This window comes from Meriones unguiculatus, chromosome 7, assembly GCF_030254825.1.
Source record: "Meriones unguiculatus strain TT.TT164.6M chromosome 7, Bangor_MerUng_6.1, whole genome shotgun sequence".
NCBI classification, from domain to species: domain Eukaryota; kingdom Metazoa; phylum Chordata; class Mammalia; order Rodentia; family Muridae; genus Meriones; species Meriones unguiculatus.
In genome coordinates this window covers 90,148,194-90,173,797 of record NC_083355.1, presented here as the reverse complement: position 1 = coordinate 90,173,797, position 25,604 = coordinate 90,148,194, and the positions used below count along the sequence as shown (strand labels likewise).

Genomic DNA, 25,604 nt, shown 5'->3' with positions numbered 1-25,604 from the left:
GATCATAGGGATCTCATGGACTGCTCTCACCGGCCTCCCTTTGTGTCACTGTGTGGGCCTCTACCTCTCTAAGCTGGTGTAACGGGGAAAGACCACTTCCGGGAAGGGACAGTGAACATGTATCCTGTTTTTACTCACTGTCAGAATCAGGGACCGGGGAGACTGATAAAACCTTGGCCCTGGGAAGTGCTTTGGTACAGTTATGGAACTCAGCAACTCTCTTCCTCTCTAGGTCACACTATGCAAATGAGGCTGACAAGGGACCCTAAGGGCTGTAGGTACTCATGCAGAGGCCGTTAACTAACACACACATACACACCAGCTAGACCACATCGCCACAACCCATGCAGCACGGTTGCTTTCTGCACACAGCAAAAGCCATCTATCTACACAGCAGCAACAGCAGCTCACGACCCACACTAACACGCCTGTGAGGGTTCACAGAGGGAAATTTGGATATATATATATTGTTTTTGTTTTTGTTTTTGTTTTTTGACATGAGTGATGATTCTTAGCCAATTTGGTTCATGGTTTGTTTCATGGCCTTCTCTCCAGGCTGCTGTAGAAGATACACAGATTGCCCAGCCCCAGGAGCAGTAAGGTCCCTTCCTCCTCGGAGCCTTGAAAAGAGGCCACAGGATCCCACCTGAGGCTGGGCTCACGGCTGGGCCTGTAGCTGTGAACCTTCTGCAGAAGGGGCTGCTTGCTCCTAATGCAAGTCCATCCCTGGAAGAGAAGCTGCAGACACTTGCAAAAGAAAAGGGGTGACTGGAGGGGAGGGGGAAGCACTGGACTCCCTCCCACCCCAAAGAAGACGGCAACCAAAAAAGGAAGAAAAAAAATTGAAGAACCAAAAGCAAAAGAAACGTGGAGGGCAGAAAAACCAGCTGAACTTACCACACTGCGAGTGAACTTTTCTAGGGAAGTTCTACGACCTTGCTCACTTTCTGGCTTTAGGGGGAGAAAAAAAAAACAACAACAAAACGATAGGGAGAAAAATACAGGGGAAAAAATTCTTCAGCTTACACATGATTTCTAAATAGCAGCAGCCACAGCTAAAGAACAAAACACAGAAGCCAAATGCGGCAAAATGGGGAGAGAGAAGCAGCCAGAGCTGTTGGCAGAGCCGATGGAGAGTGGGAAAGCAGAAGCCCAGGAGAAGCACGCTGGCTCTCTGGAGCCCAGGGGAGTGAACAGGGGAATGGGCTTCCTGAAGGGCCATGGGTGGTACTGCACAGTCTTTGCTTCCTGGAGGGCCCTTCCTGCTTGCTAGCACCCTCTCTCAGCTGTGCTCTGAAGCAGGAGTCTTGGGTGCTTGTGGCACCAGCAGCCCCCTGGGCGGCTGTGTGGGACTCCAAGTGGAGACACAAAACGGTTGAGCTCTGAGGGCTGTCTGTGTGTGGTGGCAGATACTAACTGGATGTCCGGAAGTGGCCACTGGGGAGGTGAAGTCCTGAATTCATCTGTTGGGTGTGGGTCAGCCAGGAATTTTTTTTTTTTTTTTTTTTTTTTTTTTTTGCCTAGAGGAACATTTGTTAACTTCAATGACTTCCTAATGATTTTCTGTGTCCTGAGAGCAAGGAGAGTCGACTCAAGTACTCTGCAATGACAAAGGCTCCGAGGCCACAGGAAATGACAAACCACGCTCTGAGCAGAAAATATTCTCTCAGTTCCCAAGCAGTGACGCTCCTAAGCGTTCCAGGAGGCCCGGGACCCTCCCTGGGGAACTGTTAGCTCAGGTTCAAGGAGCAAATGCAACAGAAGGCAAACGCCTGGAAAAGAGGCGTGGTGTGTGCCTGGTCCCCCTCTCCAAGTCTCCTACCTGGAAAGAACAGAATTCTATCCCAAATAGCTGCTAGCTTAACTTAGAGCTCTGTTTCAGGTCATGAGCCAGAGGCTGGCAAATTAGCCTGTAGGATACACGAAGTTGCATGGACGCACACATTCCCTCGCGCGCACACGCACATACACACGGAGCAGATACTTGCAACTCGGGAGTTGGAGAAGCAGCGAGGTGTCTGCGGGTCTGAAATGTGCTAGAAGCAGAGGGGTCTGGCAAAGGCAACCGTCCTTGGCATCCACCCATGCCCCCTGCTAACTCCGGAAAGACAGATATGAAGTTGCAGGAGGAAAACACAAGACAAATGACACATGACCATAAGGTTGGGCTGGACTTTCTTCTCGTGTAGGACCTGTAGGATCCCTGCCTGGCTCATACCCAGACTCTGCTGTGGAGATGGCAAAGCTCAGCTCTCACCCAAAGGTACCAGACAGTAGATACTTAGTCAAGTCAAGCCCATTCTGGGTCCAGAATGGACCTGTCATTCTTATTTCCCTTGAGCTCCTGGTGGGATTCCATCATCATTGCTACCTCATGGTCCATCAAAACCCAGTTCACCCACCCTTAGAATCTCCAGAGCAACTACCCTCTCCTCTGAAGATAGCAGAAAAGAGGAAGAACCAGGGGAGACAAAACTGAAGTCTGTGCTTCTAGACTCTACCAGGTACGGCTCATCTGAAGCGGGAGGCCTATTCTTGGCCCTTGCAGCTGGAGGGTGGAAACCTCACAATCCTTTAATAACCTGGATTATTATGTGATTGTTGCAATCACAAGATGAGCACCGCTGGAATCAGAAGGTGCACTGGGCCTTCCCGAAGATGCTGAGTAACAAATCTGACACCCGGAGACCCTCAGGAAGACCTGGATGGGAGAGTACCACTGTCTGGGGAAATGACTTCTTCATATTGGGAAGAGACCAGCAGGTGCCCTGGCTCTCTGCCATACAAGCATCCCTTAATTTGAGGGCTTGAGAATAACTGTAACGAACTTCCCAGAAGGGGTTAATTCCTTTCCCACTCCACTGACTTCCTGAAGTCTTGGGAGGATCTGCAAACCCACCCAGTTCAGCCCACTTCTTGGATTGAGGTGAGCCTTCTTTTTGTGTTCACACCCAAGGGGAGACTAAAGGCCTCTGACCCAGAAGTTTACACAGCTAGGCATAAATTGGTGAAATGGCTAGAGCCTTAAACGTCCCCAAAATAGGGTCAATTTAGGGGTCTTGAGCCTCAAGAAATAAAATTTTTGACTTTCTCCTGAGATGTGAGGCATACATACCCCAAGTCTCTATGACCTTGATCTTTCTTTCATTGCTTGAAAAAAGTCGGTACCAGAGCCATTGTGTATGGGAGCCTCAGGCCTCCTCTACCAGAACTCATCCTCCAACAAGGGAGTTGGCAAAAAGGTTAGGTTTCTCATTCTCCACCCCAGTGGCTCTATTCAAAGGAGGGGCTTGGGAACCAACAGAGCCGAAGTTTTGACAATAGTCCTTCTGAAAGTCCTTCCATCTCTCTCAGAATCCTCGGGCTCTTCTGAGGGTCGTGTAAGAACAGCAAGGTGGAAGTAAATGCTCCTCAGGACTCTGGAGTCACATGGTACCAACCAGATAGGCAGACAGGCAAACATGACATACAGTTGCCAAAACACAGAGAAGGGTGTGAGGCCGAGAGGCAACCTTACAGAAAACCTGTGCATGGGTAACTACGTGCTTGGGGATAGGGTTCAGGGACGAGGTAGGAAGAAGGAATATGTTTATACGTGCGTGTGTGCGCGTGCGCCTGTGTCTGTGTCTGTGTGTTTGCGTGTCTGCGTGTGTTTGTGTGCGTCCCTCTCTCTGCGTGTATGTGTGTGTTTTTGTGCGTCAGTGTGTCTGCGTGCTGAGGATGAAGTGGCACTGAGCCACACTTAACCACACATGGGCTTCGGGTTGGAGCTGAGGTGGACAGAGGACTGGCAGGTTTTCAGACTCACGAGCCCTGTCTCTTGTCCCGCCCTTTCTGAGCCCTACATACCGTTCTGCATTCCTTCCCCTGAAAATCTAGCCTAATGTGTCCCGGTTCCAGGCACCCTCACTACCTGCATGCAGAGGGTCTTGGAGCTCTGTGAGCTAAGACTCCAAGGCCTATAAGATCCATGAGTTAATTCCAAGTGGAAGAGGAGGGATTGATTGAAATGTGGTTACTACCTGTTTGAAAGGACTGGGAAAAACTTCAGAAGAAAGCATGGTAAGGAGGAACCGATGCCCAGTTTTGTTGATTATTCAGATATCTGGTAGAGCCCCTCAAAACGAGCATGGCTTTCTTTCCCAGGAGGGGGCTACCCCAGTCCTCACTTCCTATGTTCCCTTTCTAGTCTGGTGGAAGAGGGCGGGACCGTTGGGAATGACTGGATGGAAATGGCAGAGGAAGTCTCTCTGATATCCTTTCCTAAGAGATTTGCTTGGGTCACTGCCAACCTGACACTCTGTGGCAATGCTGTTTGGTCACTCTCCTCTCACTGTAGGTAAAACAGGCAGACAGAGGCAATGGGAACACTGAGGCAGAATGCCATATCCTTAATATCAGGGGAAGTTGGAACTGTAACCCTTCCTCCCTGTTTTGACTGGAGGGGAGCAGACAGAGGAGGGGAGAGAAGAAAAGAAAAGAAATAAATAAAACCCAAGGAATGAGATTCTCATTTCACACCAGCAGCAAGCAGCAGCGAGAGTCAACAGTGCTAAGAAAGGCAAGCTTGCCCTTCCCAAGATACCTTCTTCTTGGCCAGCAACAAATCCTGGTAAGCGTTGGATCTCAGGAAGCGGGCATAGCTGTCACTCTTCATCAGCTTGTAGATGTGCTCCTGGGGAAGGAGAGGAGGAGGGAGACACAAGAAAGAACTCTCAGTGGGAGCTAAAGGAAACAGCAAGCCAACTGACCTGGGGTGGGTGGACAAAGGAATGCAGGTATGTCTGAACAGAGCTAGGAAAACTGCAATTCATCCCACCTCTCCTACATCACATGTGAACCAAGAAGAAACGTGAATAAAGAACAAACAAAAACGGCATTTTCTCTTGTCGTGCAAGACACTGCTGAGGTTTATATCTCAAAGGATCTGTAATTGGGCCTGGGTGTCATGTTGGCATGTGTGATAGTTAAAGTTACAGTAACAGCATTATGAACTAGTTGTATATTCCCAAACTGGGGAGGCATGATGAAAAAGCTGGTCCTCAATTGTATCACTCGATTCCACTTAGAGAACATTCTTAAAAAGGATGAATTAGAGAAATGGAGAACAGATTAATGATGGCCAATGGCTGGGAATGGGGGAAATTGATTGTTACTAATAAATTGTGGTGATGGGTGGTTCCATATCTTGACACATGAATACAAGTGAGATAGCTGTGAGGAATGAAGTGTACGCACACACACACGAGTGCAAGTACAACTGCTAAACCTGAGTAAAACCAGGAGAGGGTTGCTGCAACATTACCACAAGCCTAATACTCTACTACAATTTGGCAAGATGCCACCATGGGAGAGTTGGGTAGACGGCCTGTCTCTGTATTCTTTAACAACTTTCTGGGAGTCTACAAGTGTCTCTAAATAAAAAGTCCAACTCAGACAAAAAAAAAAATAGCCCAGAGAGTCTGAGGAGATAGCTCAGTGGGTAAGAGCTGTTACTGTGTGAACATGAGACCCGTTCAGAGAACACCATGTCTGGAGGAGGTAGAACCTCACATCAGTTGGGGGGGACACATTTTTTTTTTCTTCATGTGTACTTTATTTTTAAATGTACGGGTGTTTTGCCTGCATATATGTGTGTGTACCATCAGCATGCAGTGCCCAAGGGGACTAGAAGAGAACATCAGACCCGCTGGGACTGACGGTTGTGAGCAGCCATGTGGGTGCTGGGAATCAAACCTGGGTTCTCTAAGGAAGAGTCCAAACCTCATAAGTGCTGAGCCCTCTTTTTAGCCCTTGGAGTTGGAGTGGGAGACTGACATTTTTTTAAGTAGCATAGCTAGAGAATCCTGGAACAATGGTTAGGCTGCACCAAGACTCTTCCCTACCCAGCATAAAAGCTTGACTACATAGCCAAGATACAGACTTAATCAAGGTGCCTATCAGCTTATGAACGATAAAGGAAATATGAGAAATATTATTTTACACACACACACACACACACGATGGGATACTCTTCAGCCTTGAGAAGAAAATCTGTCATTTATGACAGTGTAGGTGAACCTAGGTAGATGAAGCCAGGCACAGTATAACAAATGCTGCCCAACTCTCCCTAAATGTGGAGTCACAGAATCAGAGAGAGAATGATGGCTGCTGGGGACCGATGGGTTCAGGGCAGGAAGGCTTGGGGATGCTGGGCCACAGAGGATCATTTTGTTTAAACAGGAGGAATAAGTTTGGGGTATCTATAGTTCATATTGGGGCTATCATACGTGGTAATTTTAAAATTTTGATTTAAATATTTTTAACCAAAAAACTAAGTATGTGGAATAACATGTATGTTGAGATACTTGATTCAGGCATTTTTCAATGTATATATGTGTCAAAACATCATGAAAATAAATGACTTTTTAACTTGTTGATTATAAATAGTGAAAAATCAAATGAAGGAAATGAAAATGGAATACAAGAAATGTTTTGGTTACGTGAGGAGCTTTTGCAGCCCATCTTCAGTTGAACCCCAAAAGATCATGGGATCAGTTTCATCCTCCCTAAGATGCCCCATATTTTCAAAACCTGGGTGGCACATCCTCACCAACAGAAATGGACCCACGGCAGGGGACAAGGAGAAATTGAACAGTGGCTGCCTCAGAGATGGCTCGTGTTTCTCATTTAAGAACTGAGGGTTTTTTTTTTTGTTGTTGTTGTTTTCTGAAAACCTCACGGAAATATCCAGCTCTCCAGCCTCGTTTAAATCTCTGGATGATGGGGGCACTGTACCCATCCATCACAGGGTCAAACATTTAGTTGAGTTTACACTGTGCGGTGGGTGGAGCTTAAGCACGCTCCCCAAAGGCTCAGAATCCAGTCAGGGCCTGCAGCAGCAAGTTGTGACAAGAAGACAAAGGCTGGGTTCTGCGTCCCTCGCACCCACACACCTCATACACATTCTCCCTGCCATATTCAGACACAGGAGACATGCCCTCGCCAGAGCCCCGACAGATAGCGTTGCCTGATCTTACAGTTCAGGCTCCAAAGCTGAACCAAGTAAAGTTTTCCACTCTGTGAAATACTCATCCTCAAGTAGTTTTGTCACAGAAACGGAAACACGCTAATGCACGGCGTCTTGGTTCACTGAAATGCTTGCTTTTCATGTTGAGTTTCATGTTCAAGTTTGCAGGCTTCATGCTTGCTTTAGTTTAGGTTTAGCCTAAGCATCCATTTACTTATTCTGTACGGAAGGAGAGTCAGGATCATACACCCTACAAAGGGGTGTGAACTTCTAGGCTCAAACATCCTTCTCGGCTCCAGACCCAGGGGTGTCATCGGTCTTTGCTTTCATTTGATGTCTCTGAATTGCTCTTCCATTAAAATCATATGCAAATGTTAACTCTGAACAAAGATGGCTTAATGTCTTTTCTTCCTTTTTTTTTCTTTTCCTTTCCTCTCTTTCCTCCTCTTCCCTTCCCTTCCTTTCTCTCCCCTCCCTTCCCTTTCCTTTCCTTTCCTTTCCTTTTTGTATCAAGCATCATCTTTGGCCAACAGAGCCAGGTAGCCCCAAGTCATCTGCAAAGGCCCGTCCCAAAACTTGGACCCTCTCCAAATCTCTTTTAAAAAGAATGCATCTCTGCTTCTTACGGCTGCTAGGAATCTAAATCCTGAGTATATGATGCTTCACAATGACCCTCTTCTTCCCTACAAGGTAGAAGAAGACATCCTCTAGCCTGGCCCTTCTGGCCTCAGCAACAAACTTCAACCCTGATCTGCTTAATTCCCATTATCTCACTGTAGCCAAGAAAATCTTGGTTTGTTAACAAAAAATGCCCTGTCAACTGAAATACAGCAGGAAAAGGCAAATGTTTAAATGCTTACTCAGTGCTTCATTCATTCACCAGTTATTTTATTGAGCATCTAGTAGGTGCCAGGCCCTGAGTCTGATACCATTGAGGTTATAGTCTGAATAAGACAAAAAGAACTTTGTTGACACATAGCTTAGAATTTATAGACAGATTTTTTTTTCACCAAAATACACATAGCCATTTGAGCTCAGGATTAGAGTGGTGTCCAAAGAGAGCTGCTATGCATGGGTGTGACTGGGGCTAAACTGATCTCTCTGGGTGGGCAAAGGTGGCCCATCTCCTGGAAAATGCCTGTTCAAGGCAGGAAGATCTGAGCAGACACAGATGGGGTGTGTCTCAGCTCTGTAGCTCCTGAGGAAAAGAGCTGGCTCAGTGTGACAGGCCAGGCAACCCAATGCAAGCATCCGGCAAAGGCTCGCTCTCCAAAGGCACGCATGCATTGGGGTGGGTCCAGGGAAAAGTGTGGATACTGCTGTTACCTTCCCTAAGTGGCCAGCTCCAAAGTCACACAGTGGACACTATGAGGGAAGGCAGACGATGGAAGCACAGGATGCTAGAGGGTGGATGCCATGGTCTGGGCCCCACCAGTCCTGCTACCAACTTTTTACTGGCATTACAGAATCTCAAATCACCCTACATGGACAGACGGACACACACAGAGGAAAGGAGGAGGGTGGACAAGAGTATCCCTAGCATTCAGGTCTGACAAAAACAGGCTTTTGACACTCTGCAGATCTCCCAGGTCCCCGATGGGGGCCGGGGCTCCGGCTCCTTCCTGGCCTGGACCTGGCTTTCCCACAGACTAGGGATTCAGTGACTCCCTTGTCCTGTCCCTCCTCCCCGAAACAAAGAAATGTTGCCTTTGATGTCAGGAAAATGTGCTCCTTCCAGCTTTGTCTAGGAAACACAAAGACAGTAAACAGGGGGTGGGTGAGCCCAGAGCTGAAATTTTTCTGGGAATGAGAATTAAGATCAGACTCAGGGTCTCTGGCCATTTCCCAAATGCAATAAGTTTATCACTGCCAGGGACAGCAAGTGTACAAAGCTCTTGGCAGTGACCTCTGCTGATTTATGAGGGGTTCTGGTGTGTTTTCACCATTCTGCCAACAACCGGTCCTAAGGGAAATGTATATCTAGTATCTGCCCAGTACATGGGAGCCACTGGAGAACCCAGCCAAGTCAGGGCTGAGGAAACGGGCTCAAGAAAAAGCCCATTCCTTTCTTCTTTTGCCTGCTCTTGTCTCCTTGTCCCGCCCTGACTACCCTTCCTTTCCCTCCAGCTTATCAACTATCCACCCTTCCCCCCCATCTCACTGGATAGACTGAGCCAAGGAAGGCTGGCTACAAAAAGGCAGAGCCACACCATGGCCACACCTGACCCCCTGGGACAGCCCCTGCAGGGGGAACAGGGGTGATTGTCTCTATTAAGAAACCAGTACTTTAGAACCTAAGCCACACACACACACACACACACACACACACACACACACACACGTCTTAGCCACACACCTTCCGGCAGTGGGAAAGACTCGCATCCTTCAGTGATGGACAGGTGGGGTACAGGGATGTCCCTCTGAGACACAGTTCCATCATTTTCCCTCCGTGGGCGTGGCTGCTCTGTAGATATGTTCTCTGCTTGCCTGGGATCCCGAGGCACAAGCAAGATGGCCAAGGAAAGGTCAGTTAAGGGTCTAGGAAACACGCAAGGGCTGGGACGAGCCAGGGATAGTGGCTGCCTCCAGACCACACCTGCTCCACATCAGCATCTTGTGGTGAGAGCCTTTTCTTTTTAGACAAAAACACTGGGACTCTGGTGAGAGGTGTATGAATGTGTGTGGGGGTGTAGGTGGGGGTGTGGGTGTTGGGGGGTTATTCAGATGAGTTTCGAGGGCCTTGGGGCTACAAGCACACCTAAGCAGCTGAACCTCTTAAGAGCGCATGTCTTCTTCTAAGCGGTGGGCTCTCTTCTTCTAAGCACAGACCTCATCTTCCGGCTTTAGAACATCTTCCTGGAGCGGGAACCACTCCGTGGGAAAGTGCACAGCAGCTAAGGGCCCTCCTTGTGATTTTTCAAGTGTCCTATTTTTCTTTCTGCAGGTGTCTGCGCCTCACTGTGGCCCTCCATTCCTAAGCTTCCTGGTCTAATAGCCATACTTGGGGAGCTGTCAGGTCCCTGGAAGGAAAACAAGGGGCAGAATGCGATGCGTATCAGGGGCAAAGGAGAAGGAGCTGGGCCCAGAGCCAAAGGCTTGGATTCAAGTCCCCACTTGGCCTGTTTCTAGCCTGCCAATCACACTTTCAGTGCAGAAATAGAAGAGAAGCACTACAAAATGATTATACATGCCAGGTAATAATGATAACCTTGTGCTGTGATTGTGTACCTAACGAGGCGACGAGCATGAGACCGAAGGCGTGTGTGTGTGTGTGTGTGTGTGGGTGGGTGGGTGGGTGGGTGGAGGATATTCCAGAGAAAAGAAGAGGTTGGTTTGGAACAAAGAGGACCCGGGAAAAGTTTAGCTGCACTTAGTTGTGATGCTGATGGCACTGAAATAGTGGTTAAATAGCCCCATTTTACAGACAAGGCTACTGAAACTACACCAGGTAGATGGCTCACTCCTAGAGAGCCAGCATTTGAACCCAGAGGCCATGCTCCTCCCACCTTGATGTGCCGATTTCCGAGGCTTTTGTCTTTCCACTGGCTGTCACTTGCGTTCCGAAGGGAAGCATTGTCTCTAGGCTGAGATACAGGGTGCTCACCAGCTGTAGGGGTGGGGTGGGGTGGTGCTTCCTTCTCAGGTCTTACAGCTGAGTCAGCCTGATGCCTGGTATGAGCACCTCTCGTCATTCCCCTTTGACAGCCATCCACCATCACCGCTGTGAGCAATGGTTAACGGCAAAGACCCAGACCCTGGCATCTTGTACAAGAGCAGATCACAAGCAACTCACCTCTGAGGTGCAAATCTGGATCTTTGAGCCTCCTCTTTCAAGAGACGCTTCACTGTCTCTAACCAAAGATCTTTAAGCCTTAGGCGTGGTCAGCTGAAGCCTATGGAGAATTCAATGATCTCAAGACAGGTCTCAGGGGACAGAACACACTGTGGTGGGTAGGACTTGAAGCGGACAGCATCTCAGTGTCTGCTCAGTAAGCAAAGAGGACAGAAACGGGGGCAGCATGGGTAGCAACGGGCCTAGTCAGGCCAGATAGGCAGCTGTTGTTTGGCTTCTTGCAGTACTGGGGGACTGAACCCTGGTCCTTCCGTGTACCTTCCAGGCAAGTTCTCTACGAGTAAGCTACATCCACAGCGGCAGGGATGAAGCCTTGAATGGCTGTTTTAGGATCAGGTGGGTCTTAAATGAGAGGGTCCGTTTGGATTTCTTGAGCCGTCTAACAGACCTGGGGCCCTCTTGTTTCCACAAAGGGGGTTATTTGAAAGTCACACGTGACTGCCTGTGAGAGGAAAATGATCCCTTGCTTTCACTCTACGTGAGAGAACATAGATACAACTTACGTGTACCCCAAGGTGTTAGGGTACATTGTGTGAAGGTGTGTCTCTGTATATTCAATTGTTGATTGCTAAATGGGCAGAGAGCTAAGTATTAGCCAGAGAGCTAAGTACTAGCTGGATCTTGGTATTGTTATTTCTATGGCTCGTCGGCAGTTTTATATTTTGTAAATATTTGTCCTTCCTCACTTGCCTTTGGTTGAAATAAAGATCTTACAGCCACTTTAGCCAGGCAGAAAGTGGAGGGCAGAACTTCCGGAAGTCAGTGGGACTCTGGGAGAAGAAAGCAAAGCGGGAAGATTCTCTAGAGAGACGTGGAGGTCAACAGACGGATGTCATTAGGAGCCAAGAGGTATAGCTAGCCACATACCAGGATGTGGTTCCAGGATTAATCAGTTTAAGCTGGATAGGTAGTTGGGAATTTGCCCAGCTAAAAGGCCTAAGCTTTAAAATATTGAGAAGCCCCGGTATTGTTATTTATATTGCTGGCACATCTGGAAGTTCTGCTATACCAAGACAGAAGGGTTTAATGTTCTATGTCTACTCTGAGATAAGGGTAACAAAGAGAGTTTTGAATATTCCCTTCTCCCTCCCCAAATATTACCACAGAAAACTGCTTTTTTCCTCCCCTCTTTAAGGGTTTAGTACTAGAAATCTATGCTCAGTAGGAGCAACAAAGACATTGTGGAGTTCAAGTCTTTGCTTCCTTCTCTCCAGGTAATAAACAGGACGCACTCACACACAACTGATCTGTTCTTCGCAAACTCATCCCTCCCTCTACCGCTTGTCTCCCTAAAATAACACCACCCACAGAACACAGTGAGTAACCTCTAAAGCAAGCTGTGGCAGGGTTCCTCAGTAAAGACAGTGAAAGCGTGGCCCACGGTGAACCAGGAAATGTTTTCAAACAGAGGACGGAAGCAGGAAATGGGCCTACAATGCAACTTGGATATCACCATGGCATGAAATGTTACCCACTACACTTCGGCTTTTAGGCAAAGCAAAGGCTCGAGGCCTTGCATCCCTCCATCAAACTGATCCTAATCATGTACGTTTACAGAGTTACAGACCCTTCTGGCTAGACGCTTCCTGTCTGCCTACGGCGGGTGTAGAATGGATGATGACTTTTATCACCCGGATGTCATTCTGGCCTTAAAGTCTTTGACCATTCCGTGAATGGATGTGGACTGCAGACAGTTCTGGTCCCTTAGATTGAGGGCTGTTTCCAGAAAGGGACCTGCCTATGTACAGCTGCAGATTTCCAGCGCCCCGAACATCTGGCACATCCTGAACATTCCAAGTTTTGCTGAACTTAAAATTAGAAACATAATTTAGCTGGTCCTTACTGATTGCTATGGTTGCTCCTAAGGCTCTTTGAAGTTTAAGGCTGAAAGAACAAATTGCACTCTCCACTTTACTATAATCGGCAAAGCTAATAGTATTATGGTTCCCGGAACACTGGTTGGTTGGCTTGTCTGCTTGTTTGTGGGGGCAGGGCTGTGCTATCCCTGGTTGGTCTGGAACTCGCTATGTATGTCAGTCTCAGACTTGAAGTGGTTTTCTTGTCTTTGATGACAGGCAGGAGCCACCGTGCCCAGCAAGACACGTATTTTTTAAATACGTGACCCCTCCCCCCCACACACAGAGTGGTGTCCTAGTGCAGTTAGAACTTGTAAAAGGCAAAGAAAACCAATTCCTGCTCCCAGCAAAGGTCCAGTTATAGGATGGGGGTGGGGGTGTCAGCATTAACATAGGTCAGGGAGGCAGTGGAGCTTGGACAGCTAAGAAGGCAAGGTGAGAATGTACATGCCTTAAAGCCTACTGGGGGAGGTTGGTCCATTCAATTCACCTGTCAATCCACTTGAAGGACAGGTTTCCAATCCAACCCGATCTCAGTGCCCTGTTTGTTCCATTTGTAAAGAATGATGCACTTTGAAGCAAGCTCTGAGCTCTGTCTTATGGCTATGGCTACGGGCCACTCAGACCTCCTGTTTCCTGTATAATTTTATCATAGAGGTCATCCCGCACAGGTCAAGGTTACCCAACTCAAATGGCAGATGGATGGTCACAAAATCAATAGATGGTGACTAGAGAAATGATCGAATGACCTAGAGACATAGTCCTTGGACTATCCTTGGCTACCCCGAGGCTTTAAAAACAGGCTACATGGCCATCAGGCTGGTCATGACTCCTGTCATCTTTTAGAGCCCACAGGGGTTCACAAAGGAGACAAATGTCCCCAAGGAGGCCTTAGCTTTGTATACTTTCTGTGACTTATCTCCCCTTAAGCCTGCTAGCAAGGCCCTAAAAGCGATCCCTAAGAGTCAGGTCTCTGTCCAACCCCGGCCTTCTGATTGAACATCTGATTTGCCTCTCCCGTGTTTTCCTGGATGAGCATGCTCCAGTCCTGTAGTGGGACACGTAAGGACCTCCCCATCTTGGTTTCCTTGTTTTATTAAAGCAGACGTGACCCTGGATAGCCCAGGCTGGGCTAGACCTCACTATGGCTTTGAACTCATGTCAGTCTTTCTGCCTTCCAAGTGCTGTGCCTAGCGGTGCAAACCACCACGTCTAGCTTGGGTCTGGTCCTTAGAAGCTTTTCTGCAAGAGCAGCCTTGCTGGCGGAATTCCTTTATCTGTTTGTTTATTTTGGGACAGCGCTTCACTGCGGAGGCCCTCTTGGCCTGGAACTCCATGTGAAGACTAAGCTGGCCTTGAACTCACGGAGGACCACCCCCTACTACCTCCCCAGCATTGGAATTAGAGGAGTGTGCCACTGGGAGCTGCTTGGAATTAGTTTTTGATCTCATAAGGCACCAAGGAATACTCAAGCCACTGTTTCTTGTGAGGTCACACTTACAAGTCTGTAGAACTTTTTAATCCTTTCAAAGAATTTTCAGGGCTCCTAGGTCGTCTGAGCTTTCTAAAATCCTCGGTAGGCTGTGGAAAGAGTTCATCTTCATTTTACACATGAGGAGGCTGAGGAATAAGAGGCCAAGGACCCCAGTGCAAGTCAGAACAGCGCTAGGTTCACTGATGCCCGGCAGCTGAGAGCAGAGAAATCCAGCCCCTAAAAACAACCCGTGGCCCATTTGTCTTCCAAATCTATGAAATACAGAACAACACAGAAAACAGCTGAGGGCTATCGCCACAGCCCACAGGCCTTTAGGGAAGGTTTGGTCTCCGCCCAAACTGCCAGAAGAGCCGAATGGAGCAGCAAATGCTGGTAGAGCGTTGTGTAAAACCCTCCCAGGAAGCAAGCAGGGGCAATTAGCCTTCCTCTACTGCATGTGGTCAAATGACGAACACAACCAGAGATTCAATAGCCACGCCTGTCTCTCTTCACTCTGTCTGCTGGTCGCCAGCATTAGGTGTGTGTTTTCACGTTTGTGGGCCACTGGGTGTCTCTAAAGATGTAGGGGTCAATATCCCCACTTAGCAGATGGGTAAACTAAGTGAGAGAGAAGTGTGAAGGCCTTAGATACTTAAATCTAGGAAAAGAACGGGGCAGGCACAGGATGAGGCCTGTGCCCCGGCCTCGAGGACTCAAGTTTCTCCAGGTGTCCGGGAGCCAAAGAAGTCTTCAGCACTAAAACTCCAAGCTAGGAAGGGCTGACCTGCAGACTTCCGGCCAGCAGGCTGGAAAAGCTCATCCATAGTCTTTGTGGGTCATAGGTTGTTATGGCTTTTTACCTCCTTTCTATCTCTGGGGACTTTGAAGCTGTAACACTCTGCTTGGTACAAGTGACTGGGCTGGCTAGGAAGGTAAGGAAGGCCGTGGCTGGGGCACTGCAGGCTTGGTTCCTGCTTGGGAGCCACTCCATGCTGACACAGAAACGTCCTCAGAGATTAGTCACAGCGTCGCTGTGACCAAACCAAGATGGAGTATTTTTTAACTTACCATAGAAGCTATAGAGTCACCATTTCTGTCTCTCTGTCTTTCTGCTTCACTGAAGCTTTTCAATGACTTTCATGCTGTATTGCTTGGTTCAAATTGATACAGCCCGTGCTCAAGTCTAGCACTTGGTCCGGGGACTTTAAAAAAAAAATAGTTAAAACAATTATGTTTTGTGTGTGTGTGCCTGTGTGCGAAAAATTTTGTGTTGAATCTCATTGTCAGCATATATACTTTTGGGGACACAGTCACACATATCTAGTCTTTTCTTTTTTTCCTCATTGTAACATTGTAGCTGTTTTTGATTGACATGACTGAAGAGTTGTAACACAGACCCTGTGTCCTACAAGCCTAAAGTTTATATTGTCTAATCCTCCAATGAAAAGTTCAGAGTTTCCTTTTCTTTCTTTCTTTGGAGACAGGTTTCTCTGTGTAGCCCTGGTTATTCTGGACTTGCTTTGTAGATCAGGCTGGCCTTGAACTCACAGAGATCCTTCTGCCTCTGCCTCTCCAGTACTGAAATTAAAGGCATGTACTACCATGCTCCACTCAAAAGTGTAGTTTTTTTTCTTTTTAACTGCTCTCTCATTTAATGTAAAAGACAGAGCCACCTTGTTTTCATAATCACCCTGCTATGGACTGGGTTTGTGTCCCTCCAAAGTTCATGCCCTTGAATGCCTGCCTCCCAAATGATGGTGTTAGATGGAGGTGAAGCCTTTGGGATACAATAATGTTTAGATGAGGTTGTGGGGTAGAGCCCCACGACAGGGTTGAGTTCTGATAAAACAAAGAGATCAAAAAGCTTTCTCTGCTTGCCTGTGGGGACACAGCAAGATGGAGGCTGCCCAGCACCGGGGAACACACCTTACAGGCATTTTAACTCCAGAGTTCCCAGCCTCAGGACCCAGATGAGCAAACACTCCCTCAAGTCGTCCAGTCTGATATTGTGTCTCAGCCTCTGCAGCCTGGGCAGACTAAACACAGAGAAGGAGGAAGTGCAGGGGCCTCCTAAGTGATGGCGGACGGTTCTGAGACATAATCTGATTTCCATTTTTTTCTTTCAACTTCAAAGTTGTGTGGAGGCTACATGTACCTCATACAAACTATCTGCTGAGCTTTGATCTTCTCCCAGGCTGGCACCGTGGCAGGTAATCTTTCTTAGAGCTGGGTAGCACTGGCACAAGCTACAGCCAGAGCTCAGCCATAGGATCCCAAGGGAAGCGGAACCAAAGGCTCACCCGTGCTCCATGGCACCAGCCTGGGCACTGTATCGGTCAAATGTATTCAGCCCATCTCTTGACCTGAGGGTATTCTGAACTTATGGTGAGTGATTTGGAGCGGAACCCACCATAAGTCAAGAAACATCTGTATACTGAAAGAGGGGTTATCGCTGTGTGCTAATGTGTACAAATATGTGAAACTTTTGTCAAATGCGCTCAGCCTAGAAGAATAAAGCACATTAATGCCATTAGGAAAATAAAACAGTAAATGTTTTCCCTTTCTTTCTGTGGGCCAGTCACTGTGGCCATCTGACTCTTTTTCACTTCCTCACCTCTCACCCCAGGTGGAAGTTCTGCTTTATCTCTGCTCTGTGGAAGAGGGAAGGAAGACTTAGGGAATTTCGGTGTCTTAGTTATTGTTTCTGTGGCTGTGATAAAAACACTGTAATCAAAGCAACTTGGGGAAGAAACTTGGGGAGGAAAAGGGTTTATTTCATCTTAAAACTCTCAGGTCATACTTCATCACTGAGGGGAATCAGGGTAGGAACTCAAGGCAAGGACCTGGAGGAGGGAAAGGAAACACACACACACAGACATGCACAGCACACATGCACACACTCACACAGTGGAGTTGTGCGGCTTACCGGCTTGCTTCCCATGGCTTGCTTCCCTTGCTTCCTCACACACCCCAGGATCGTCTGCCTGGGATGATCCCACCCACAGTGGCCTGGGTCCTCCCACATCAGTCAATCAAAAGCAAGTGTTCTGCAGGTCTAGCTGGTAGGGGCAATTTGAGATTCCCTCTTCCCGAATGATTCTAGCTTGTGGCAAGGTGACGTCAAACCAGCCAGAGCATTAGGTGGCATTCCCAAACTGAGGCTGCGAGGAAGACAGTTTATATAGCTGTGGAAACACACGTATAATGTGTGAGCAACAGGGAAGAGGCTAAGGATGGGGACTGGTTTGCGAAGAGAGCTTTATTGAAGTTTATGGAAGTTAAGCCTAGATATACCTTCCTGTACCTCACAGGCCTGCCTGGGACATAACGCATTTGCAAGTACCTGAAAAAAAAAAAAATCACACAGACCTGTACTAATGAAGGCCAGCTAATCGATATCTTATCAAGGCATAATGTACTTATTTTTCGAGTTCTCTCATCAAATCCCCTTTGAAGAAGGAAGAACACAAGCATCTAGGAGAGGAGGAGTGGCTAAGCGAGCTGTGGTGTCCCCACACCACAGACACCTTTGTAGTGGTTAAAGAACCAGCCACTGACTGCCTTGACTGGCCCTCAGACTGCTCTGGAAATGTAGCACCGAGCAGATGGGTAATTACACTTCATCTGTGGGAGCTTGGAGGGCCAGGCTCTGAGCATAAAGGAAGGAAGAATGGAGGTAAGAAAGAAGAGGCTGAGGAGAACCCAGCCCCATAATTCTAAATCTAAACTGAAAGTGCACAATATGTATGAACTCATAATCTCACTTTTTCTACACACAGACCGAGAGAGAGAGAGAGAGACAGAGACAGACAGACAGACAGATACAGAGACACATAGAGGCAGGGATCAAGGGTGACTGGCCTCAAAAAGCTATCTCCCTGCTTCAGCCTCCCAATTTTTGCTGTAACTATGGGTGTGCCCAGCTGAATATATCCTTATTATAAATGGCAATATATTTCCTAACTCTGTCCACTGAGAATAACCCAACAACTCAGTGACCATGATCACTAAATGCCTAAAATGTGGCCCCCTAGGAATTATTTCCCACTAAGAAGAACTGGGTATCCTTAGAGACATGGCCTTTTCCAGGCCCAGGTCAGAGCACAGGGCCTTGGAGTCTCCTCGCTATTTGGATGACATCGAAGATGAATGAAGGCACATCAGAAGGTATCAGCTGGCAAGAGACGGTAAACCCACCCATCAATAAAAATAATCAGTAAAACAGATTCATAAAACATACCAAAGGTGTTTAGAAGACACTGAAGACAAAACAAAAACTCCCATCAGCCACCAAACGCGGATGATACCAAGTCACTTGTGTTGGAAACCAGCAACAAAGAGAAAGAATCAAATACTCTCCTGCCCTTCTTGTGTGAGGGATGGTACTAGGTAATTAATTACCTAGGAGTTGAGAGGAATCCCTCCTTTTGGAAGCCTTGCAGCTCATCAACAAGGAATGAAAGATAAAATGAGAACATTACCGTTTCACAACCCAAATTAACTAATGGAGTTCAGCAACAAACACTGACAGTGGCTAAAATATCACACACACACACACACACACACACACAGAGAGAGAGAGAGAGAGAGAGAGAGAGACATCATTGCATGTCTTCTGACAGGACAGCCCAATAAGTCTACAAATGTCAAAACTAAGTACGATTAAATATCAAAATCAAACACCCAATTGATAGGAAATATAAATGACAGAAGAACATGATGGTCAGTCATCAACTAGAACCTTCATATGGTAAAACACATAACTTTGCCTAATACACACAGGGGTGGAGGAATGGGAGGGGGTGATGGTGGCCCAGCCTCATCTAATATACACAGAGGTGGGGGAGGGGAGAGAGAAAGATAAAGTATAATTTAAGGACGCACATGCTGGTCTAAAGTGCTGTGCAGCCCTTATTTGGAGTCTGGTTTTAAATGGTGTTTTAAAAATCATTTATGGGACAATTAAAATTACGTACACTTGCCTGATGGTATTAAAAAGTTACTGACATTTTTATTAAACTGTGCTAACGGTGTCATGGCAGTGGTAAAACCGAAAGGGTTTTCTCCTAACACGGCAGCAGGTAAAAACGGAGGTGGGGACGCAGCTAAAAGCAGATGGCTCCTGTAATGATGGCCATGGAGGTTGGATGAAGGCTCATAAAGGTTTGCTCCTTCTCCTTCCCCTTGGTTGTGCTCAAGAGCTTCCATGAGAAAACGCTAAAGCAAACCCTTCCTGGGGTGACAGTGCTTGGCATGACACTGGGAGCATCATGGCTTGGCTAGTGCTTTTTTTCTGAAGTTTCATAACCTTTATATCATCGTGACAGCCTCTGTGTTTCAGATCATCTGTGCAGGGGGTCCCCAAAGAGCGTCTCCATTCCCTTTCCTTTTGAGTCACATTAATATTGAGAGTGTATACATATTCAAAAATATGCCAGGAGAAAAAAAAAAGAGTCCTCGTGATGTAGGGATTTTAATCCAAAGCTACAAAGAACATGAGGCCCTCATGATATCACAGGCTGCAGATTGAGTGCTGTGGAACCAAATCTGCTCAACACAGACATTCAATGGGGTCCATGATGGAAGAGAGAAGAGGGAGGTGAAATCTGCTCAACACAGATATTCAATGGGGTCCATGATGGAAGAGAGAAGAGCTGGTTTCAGTCTGAAATCTTGACCAAATGACAAGGGACACTGGTCACAGCCTCGTGTCATTGTTTGCGTTGGTATAACTGTGTAGACTATCCTAAATGAGACAGAGTGTCAATGACAGGGCAAGCCACTCACGTTCTCTGTCTTCAGCATCTGTTAGCACCCTACTGATGCCCCCCTGCAGGTTGAGTCTTTCCCGTGGTCTTCATTTAACCCCGGAGCTCAGCCCTTTGGGGTCTTTTCACACTGCTGAAATAGCCTATTTATTTGCCTGTCTCTCACCTGGCCCTGAGCCTTGCAAAGGACAGAGGCTTTCATCTGTTCTTTGCGGTGTCCCTCACCATTATCCAGGCCCTGGAGTACAGAGCTGCACAGAAAGTCCTAACTGCATGGGGGCCAGTCACCGTGGAAGAGGTGCAGAGTGTATCACAGATAGGTGTGACTCTTGACCCAAGCAGCTCACAATTCCCACTTTACCCATGTCACACTGTTGTTTTCAGTCTACTCCTGACCTCGTAGAAGAGTTTAGAATGTGTAAAAGACCATAACCATCCCCCCCACCCCCGGTAGAGATAAAGCAAAGACAAATGGTTCCCCAACACATAGTGGTTTGATTTCCAGTACCCTGACTTTACAGTGGGGCCTAAGCGTGGGCACTGAGTGGGAGCCGTACTTCTGATTCATCTTTCCCTGGCTGGTGCTGCTCGGTAGGATCCTCTTTCTAGACCCTAGGTAGTGAGGGAGTGGAAGCTCCCACTCAGCCTGTGCTCCTGAGGGAAAGGGCCAGTTCCTCCCAGGGCTCTGCGAAGAAGCTTTGATGTATGTAGCGAGTGCATTTAATAGGCTGTTTCAACTTAGGATGGGTTTACCCAGGGTGCAGTCCCAGCTAGTGTCCTAAGCTGAAGAACTACAACTCTGCGTCTGCGCAGTAACGCAACCTAAGAAAACCATCTTCGAATTTCACTGTACACTTAATCTGGAATTGTCCCTGCTGGTTGACCCATATAAGCAGTAAGAGCTGACGTTCTAACCGAAGTCGTAAAACCTCTGACTTGTGGTTAAGAGTCAAGTTGTGAAGTGGTTAAGGACCACTCATGGCACAATGATTTGAGTCAATGAGCAAACCTGGGCGTCTTCGAATGTGTATCTCCCTCCATCTTTGACATTCTGACTGGTTATCTCATAGCTGTGAGAATCGAGGTTGATGGCACTTGGGGCTCCGGGGGCTAGAAACTCCTGCCAGATCTCCTCCACCCTCTTGGCCACGTCCTGGAGAGGTTGCTTCTTGAGATCCTGGACAGCCAGCCAGAACCTGGAGTGAAAGCAGAAACACGATCGGTTCCACTTGGACTCTGCTAGAGATGGTCCCAGAGCTGATGGCCAGCCCCTTGCCTGCCTGGACGCTGCATGTGAGTTCCACGGGGACTGCTCAAAGTATAGGGTGACCTGTCTGGGACAGAGGGAAAGTGCATGTGAGAAGATGCTGGGGGGGGGGGGGAGGCAACAAGACATTCTCTTCCATCTGCATGGTGGTTTCTCAACCCCAGAGCAATAGTCATTCAGGCCGGGGACTCCTGTTTGGTGTGGACGGGCTGTCTTGTAGAGCAACGAGCAGCAACTTATCCCCCCCCCCCCGCCGCCCCCGGCCCACTGGACATCAGCAGCGTCCCTTAAGCCACAGCCTCCAGCAAATACCTCCGGACATTACCAAATGCTCCTGGGAAGTAAAAACTCTGCTTCTTTTCCTGAAGGTCTCTACACAATGCGAGCCTTTGTCAAATCTGGCTGGGGGTCCCTTAAGGGTACCAAGATAAGGAAAAGGAGGTGCGGGGGGGGGGGGGGAGGAGATCGGCTCAGCAGTTAAAAGCTTGCTGCTCTTGCGGAGGACCGGGGTTTGGTTCCCAGCATCCACAGCGGGCAGCTCACGATCACCTGTAACTCTGTTTCTGGGGCATCCGCTTCCCTCTTCTGGCCTCCCCAGGCACTGTACGCATGCGCCGCACACAGGGACAAGCAGGCACGCACGCAGACACACGGATAAAATTAACAAAACAAAAATTGAAAAGGAACATATCACAAAAGCAGGCAGGAGCCTGAAATTATAAAAGATATCTGGTCGGGGATGAAGCAGCCGTTCGTGTTAGAGAAGAAGTAGCGCCGCTCACAGCAGCGTTCAGCATGGTGCCGGGCACCTAGTAGGTATTCCATGAACAGTCTAGAGTTTGTCTGAAACAAAGCTGAAGGGACATCTCTATCCTCTAGGGAAAGTGACAGAAGAGTATCTTTGCAATTGCCTCCCCATAATCCCTCAGCGTCTGCACAAGAGCAGATGAACCACAAGGGGAAAGCACATTCAATCTGCCACCGAATTTCACGCAAAGTAGCATGTACTTGTTTTATTATTATTATTATTATTATTTTAAAGGGTTAGCGTGGTTTTCTGCTGCTCAGGGTGGGGGGGTGGAAATGTTATCTGGATCAAATGTGTGGCTCAAAGGCGTCACCCAGTGGCTGACCCAAGTAATGCAGCCCCATTTCCACAAGGAGCGTTGGGAGACTGTATGTGCTTCTGGGATGTTTCCAACTTTCCCTTTGGGCCTTTAGGGATTTAACGGTCTTATTTAAAGAATACCCACCTACTCCACCCCACCCCCCAAACCTGAAGAACAAAGAGGGCAAGGAAGGTAAGAACATCCCCTCTATCAGGTGAACAAGTTCTGTTCTCAGCCTGGCTGTGCTGCTATCTGGAATTGTGCCTTTCCGGGTAGTCTCTGATCACCCCGGAAGTGGGTGCAAAGTGGGTGAAGAGGGTATGCAGCAGAACTCTGAATAATTTCCCAGCTGGGCTTCACTCTGGAATGCTTCCAGGGTCCTGGGCAGGAGCCAAGGGACAAGCAAGTGGCAGGCCAGTCAACGACTCCTAGCCTGAGCTCTTAAGATCTCAGCTCTTTCTCCAGTGGTGGTCGGGAGGACACTGCCAGGTCATTACTGATGCTCTGTACCATCTCTTGCCTTTCAACACCTGCCCTTCTTGGAGCTCATGTCCTTCTGGCCTCCAGGGAGAGGAGTCCACAGAGCTTTACCGTACCTACTGGGCCAATGGAGAAGCAGGAAATGGCCTCCGGGCCAAGGCTCTGGCTGTGGCCAGCCTCCTGGGTCAGCATTCTTCCTGCACCCGTGGGGCTTCTGTGACTCCTCACACAAATAGATGGTACGTGGGTGATTATTTTTGCTGTCTCCATCCATGTCACCTGAGAGGTCACCTTTTACCATCTGTCCCTTGCTAGTCCAGTCTTCTGTACAGGAGCTCCAGAGACCCATGGGAAGGCGCTGAGGACCTCTGAAGCTTCTGAGCTCCGGAGATCCCTGTGGTCCTGGGGGACTTCAGGATCTCTTCTGCAGAATGACGCTATAAGAGGCATTGTTCTGCACATCCCTATTCTGAGTACGCAGAAGGAGCAGAGCAGATACCAAAGCAAATTTCACAATCAAATCGAACACATTTTTTACACTGAAAACCACCAAAAGATTTCCTCCATCAATCAAAGTTGAGAATTTCCTCCTCCTCCTCCTCCTCCTCCTCCTCCTCCTCCTCCTCCTCTTCCTCCTTCTTCATAAAAGCACAAGGAAAAACAGCAGGCATGTCATGGGAGAGGGAGGAGAAGCGGGGTGGGGTGGAAAGAAGGAGATGGTGTGGTGTGTGTGTAGGTTCACCTAGTGTCAACAGCTTTCTCTCCCTGTGTACAAAGGACTCAGCCCAGCCTCTGTCTGCCTCGGAGGTGACCTATCTCGTCCCTCCTAGGTGACAGCAAAAACACTGTCACAGCAGCATCCCGACATCTCGTACGTGTTTACCGTCTTGGCTTGGAGGAACCTTTGTGGTAATTTGAAATTCAGAACAGGCTGCAGCTTTTGCTTGCCATCTTCCTGCCCCACCAACTGGGAACTTGGGGGCAGCCACCCCCTCCTGCCCCCACAGCCACCAAAGAGTCACAAAAAGGCGTCTCTCTGCGTATCCTCTGTGGATGGGTGGCCCACTGAGGAGAGAGAAATGGCTGCTCTTATCAAGAGCCTGCAGGTACCGCTCCTCCGAGGAAGCGGCTGGGCGTCAAATGCCAGCAGCTGCGTCAGATGCAACCATCCTGCACTAAGCCCCGGGCTGGAAGCAGAGAGCCCTCAGGACTGGCAGGGCACAGAGGCCCCATGCTGTGCAGAGACCACCCGTTCTGCTTCCCCCACTAGCCACAGCCAATTGTCAGAGCAGAGAGGGGCATCTAGCCCTGTGCTGGCATTTGATCTGTGCTAATGGCTTAGAAACGAATTCAGGGGAGGAAACTGGCCTTGGGCGAGGGCAGCTTGTTCCAAAAAAAGTGCTAGGGTAGAGTATCTGGTGACTTGTGGGACTAGAGGGTGGCCCAGGGCTGCCTTACTTGCCTCCTTTCTCCCTAGATGCTGACAAGCAATGGGGATTTTCTCCTCCCGACTGGCCAGAGCAGGAGAAACCACGAGCCATCCATCATTTTCCGTCCCATCAGGAGGTCCGTACGGGCCCCTGCACTTACCAGTTATCAGCTTACCTATCTCTTCACAAACTAGAATGTTCAGAGGCTACAAAACACAGCCCTGGCCTTGTTCCCAGAGAAAGTGAACTCGCTGGCAGAAGGAAGTGTTTCTGTGCCCTCTGCTGGCCGTTGGGTGACTCAGAACAATGGAGAGAAAAACCAGATTTTTCTATCTGGTTCGGCTTCCATTCTCAGGTGCCCCACATGAGCAGCTAGCGTCAGCACCACCCAGGCCGCACTGGGCGGGAGCCAAACTGCTGCAGATGGCCACGGCCTTGCGGGAGTCATTCAATTTGTCATGTGTTTGGTTACTGTGGGAAGCCACTGGGCCTAATGAAACTTCTGGGGTCTTCCTAGGGCTTGGGGCAACTGCTGAAGCCAGGGTCTGAGATGGAACTCTTGAGGCAAAGCCTGGCAGCCCCCAGCTCTTCCTTTTAATTGCTTCTCCCTTCAGCTGACACTGTATGGAAGTGGGGTCATCAATCTGCAGGTTAGAAGAACAGCTCTGCTCTCTCAGGAGATGTTACAGCTCATAAAAAATGTAGGGGGAGGTGGGAAACACTCTTTGTTGTAGGTTTTGATTTTTAACTCGTGCCCTGCTGTACGGCTGAGGGTGCCAAGCCAGTGAGGACAAAGGGGAAGACGGAGTGGGAACAGGAGCGAATGGGCACTGTCACCATTTGGGGACAAAACAGGGAACAGGATAAAGTCAGCTCCTTGTTGCCTGCCTCAGGACCATGAGGCTCCCAACCTGCTGGCCCAGCAGTGGCCACACACACCCCTCAGAAAGCTGGGCCTTGGACTTGGCTTGGGTGGTTAGAACAAGAGATGGGCAGCCTCTGACACAGACAGACACAGCAAAGGATGTTGTTGGACCTGTCCCCTTTCCTGTCCCCGGAGAGGACAACCCTCAGTCATTTCACAGACTCACCCAGAGGAAAATGACCCAAGGAGGGGCTGAGAAAAATGCTTGCTGTGCAAGCACGAGGACTTGAGTTCGGATCCCCAGCTCCCATGAAAGGCCAGGTGTGAAAGTATGTGCACACAGGTAATTGGTGCAAGACATGAGGAACCCCAGGGTTTGCTGGCCAAGCCAGTCTACCAAAACAACGAGCTACAGGTTCAGTGAGAGACCTTGTCTCAAAAAAATAGAGCGGAGAGTGGTCAAGAAAGACATGTGATGTCTACTTCTGGTCTC

The 25,604-nt window shown here is 48.5% G+C and overlaps 1 protein-coding gene across 17 annotated transcripts in view; it reads right to left on the bottom strand.

The window, feature by feature from the left end:
* Nucleotides 1–25,604, bottom strand: part of Rgs6 (regulator of G protein signaling 6) — a 509,370-nt gene that overhangs the window by 22,005 nt on the left and 461,761 nt on the right. For 15 of the 17 annotated variants that reach the window (XM_060387814.1, XM_060387808.1, XM_060387807.1 and 12 more), the window contains 3 exons: nucleotides 20,970–21,156; nucleotides 4,586–4,675; nucleotides 898–951 (listed from right to left, as the gene is read on the bottom strand). In XM_060387814.1, the coding sequence (XP_060243797.1) occupies nucleotides 898–951; nucleotides 4,586–4,675; nucleotides 20,970–21,156 (331 nt within the window). Of the gene's footprint in view, nucleotides 1–646; nucleotides 727–897; nucleotides 952–4,585; nucleotides 4,676–20,969; nucleotides 21,157–25,604 lie in introns of all 17 variants that reach the window. The other 2 variants (XM_060387815.1, XM_021653775.2) reach the window with 2 other exon arrangements.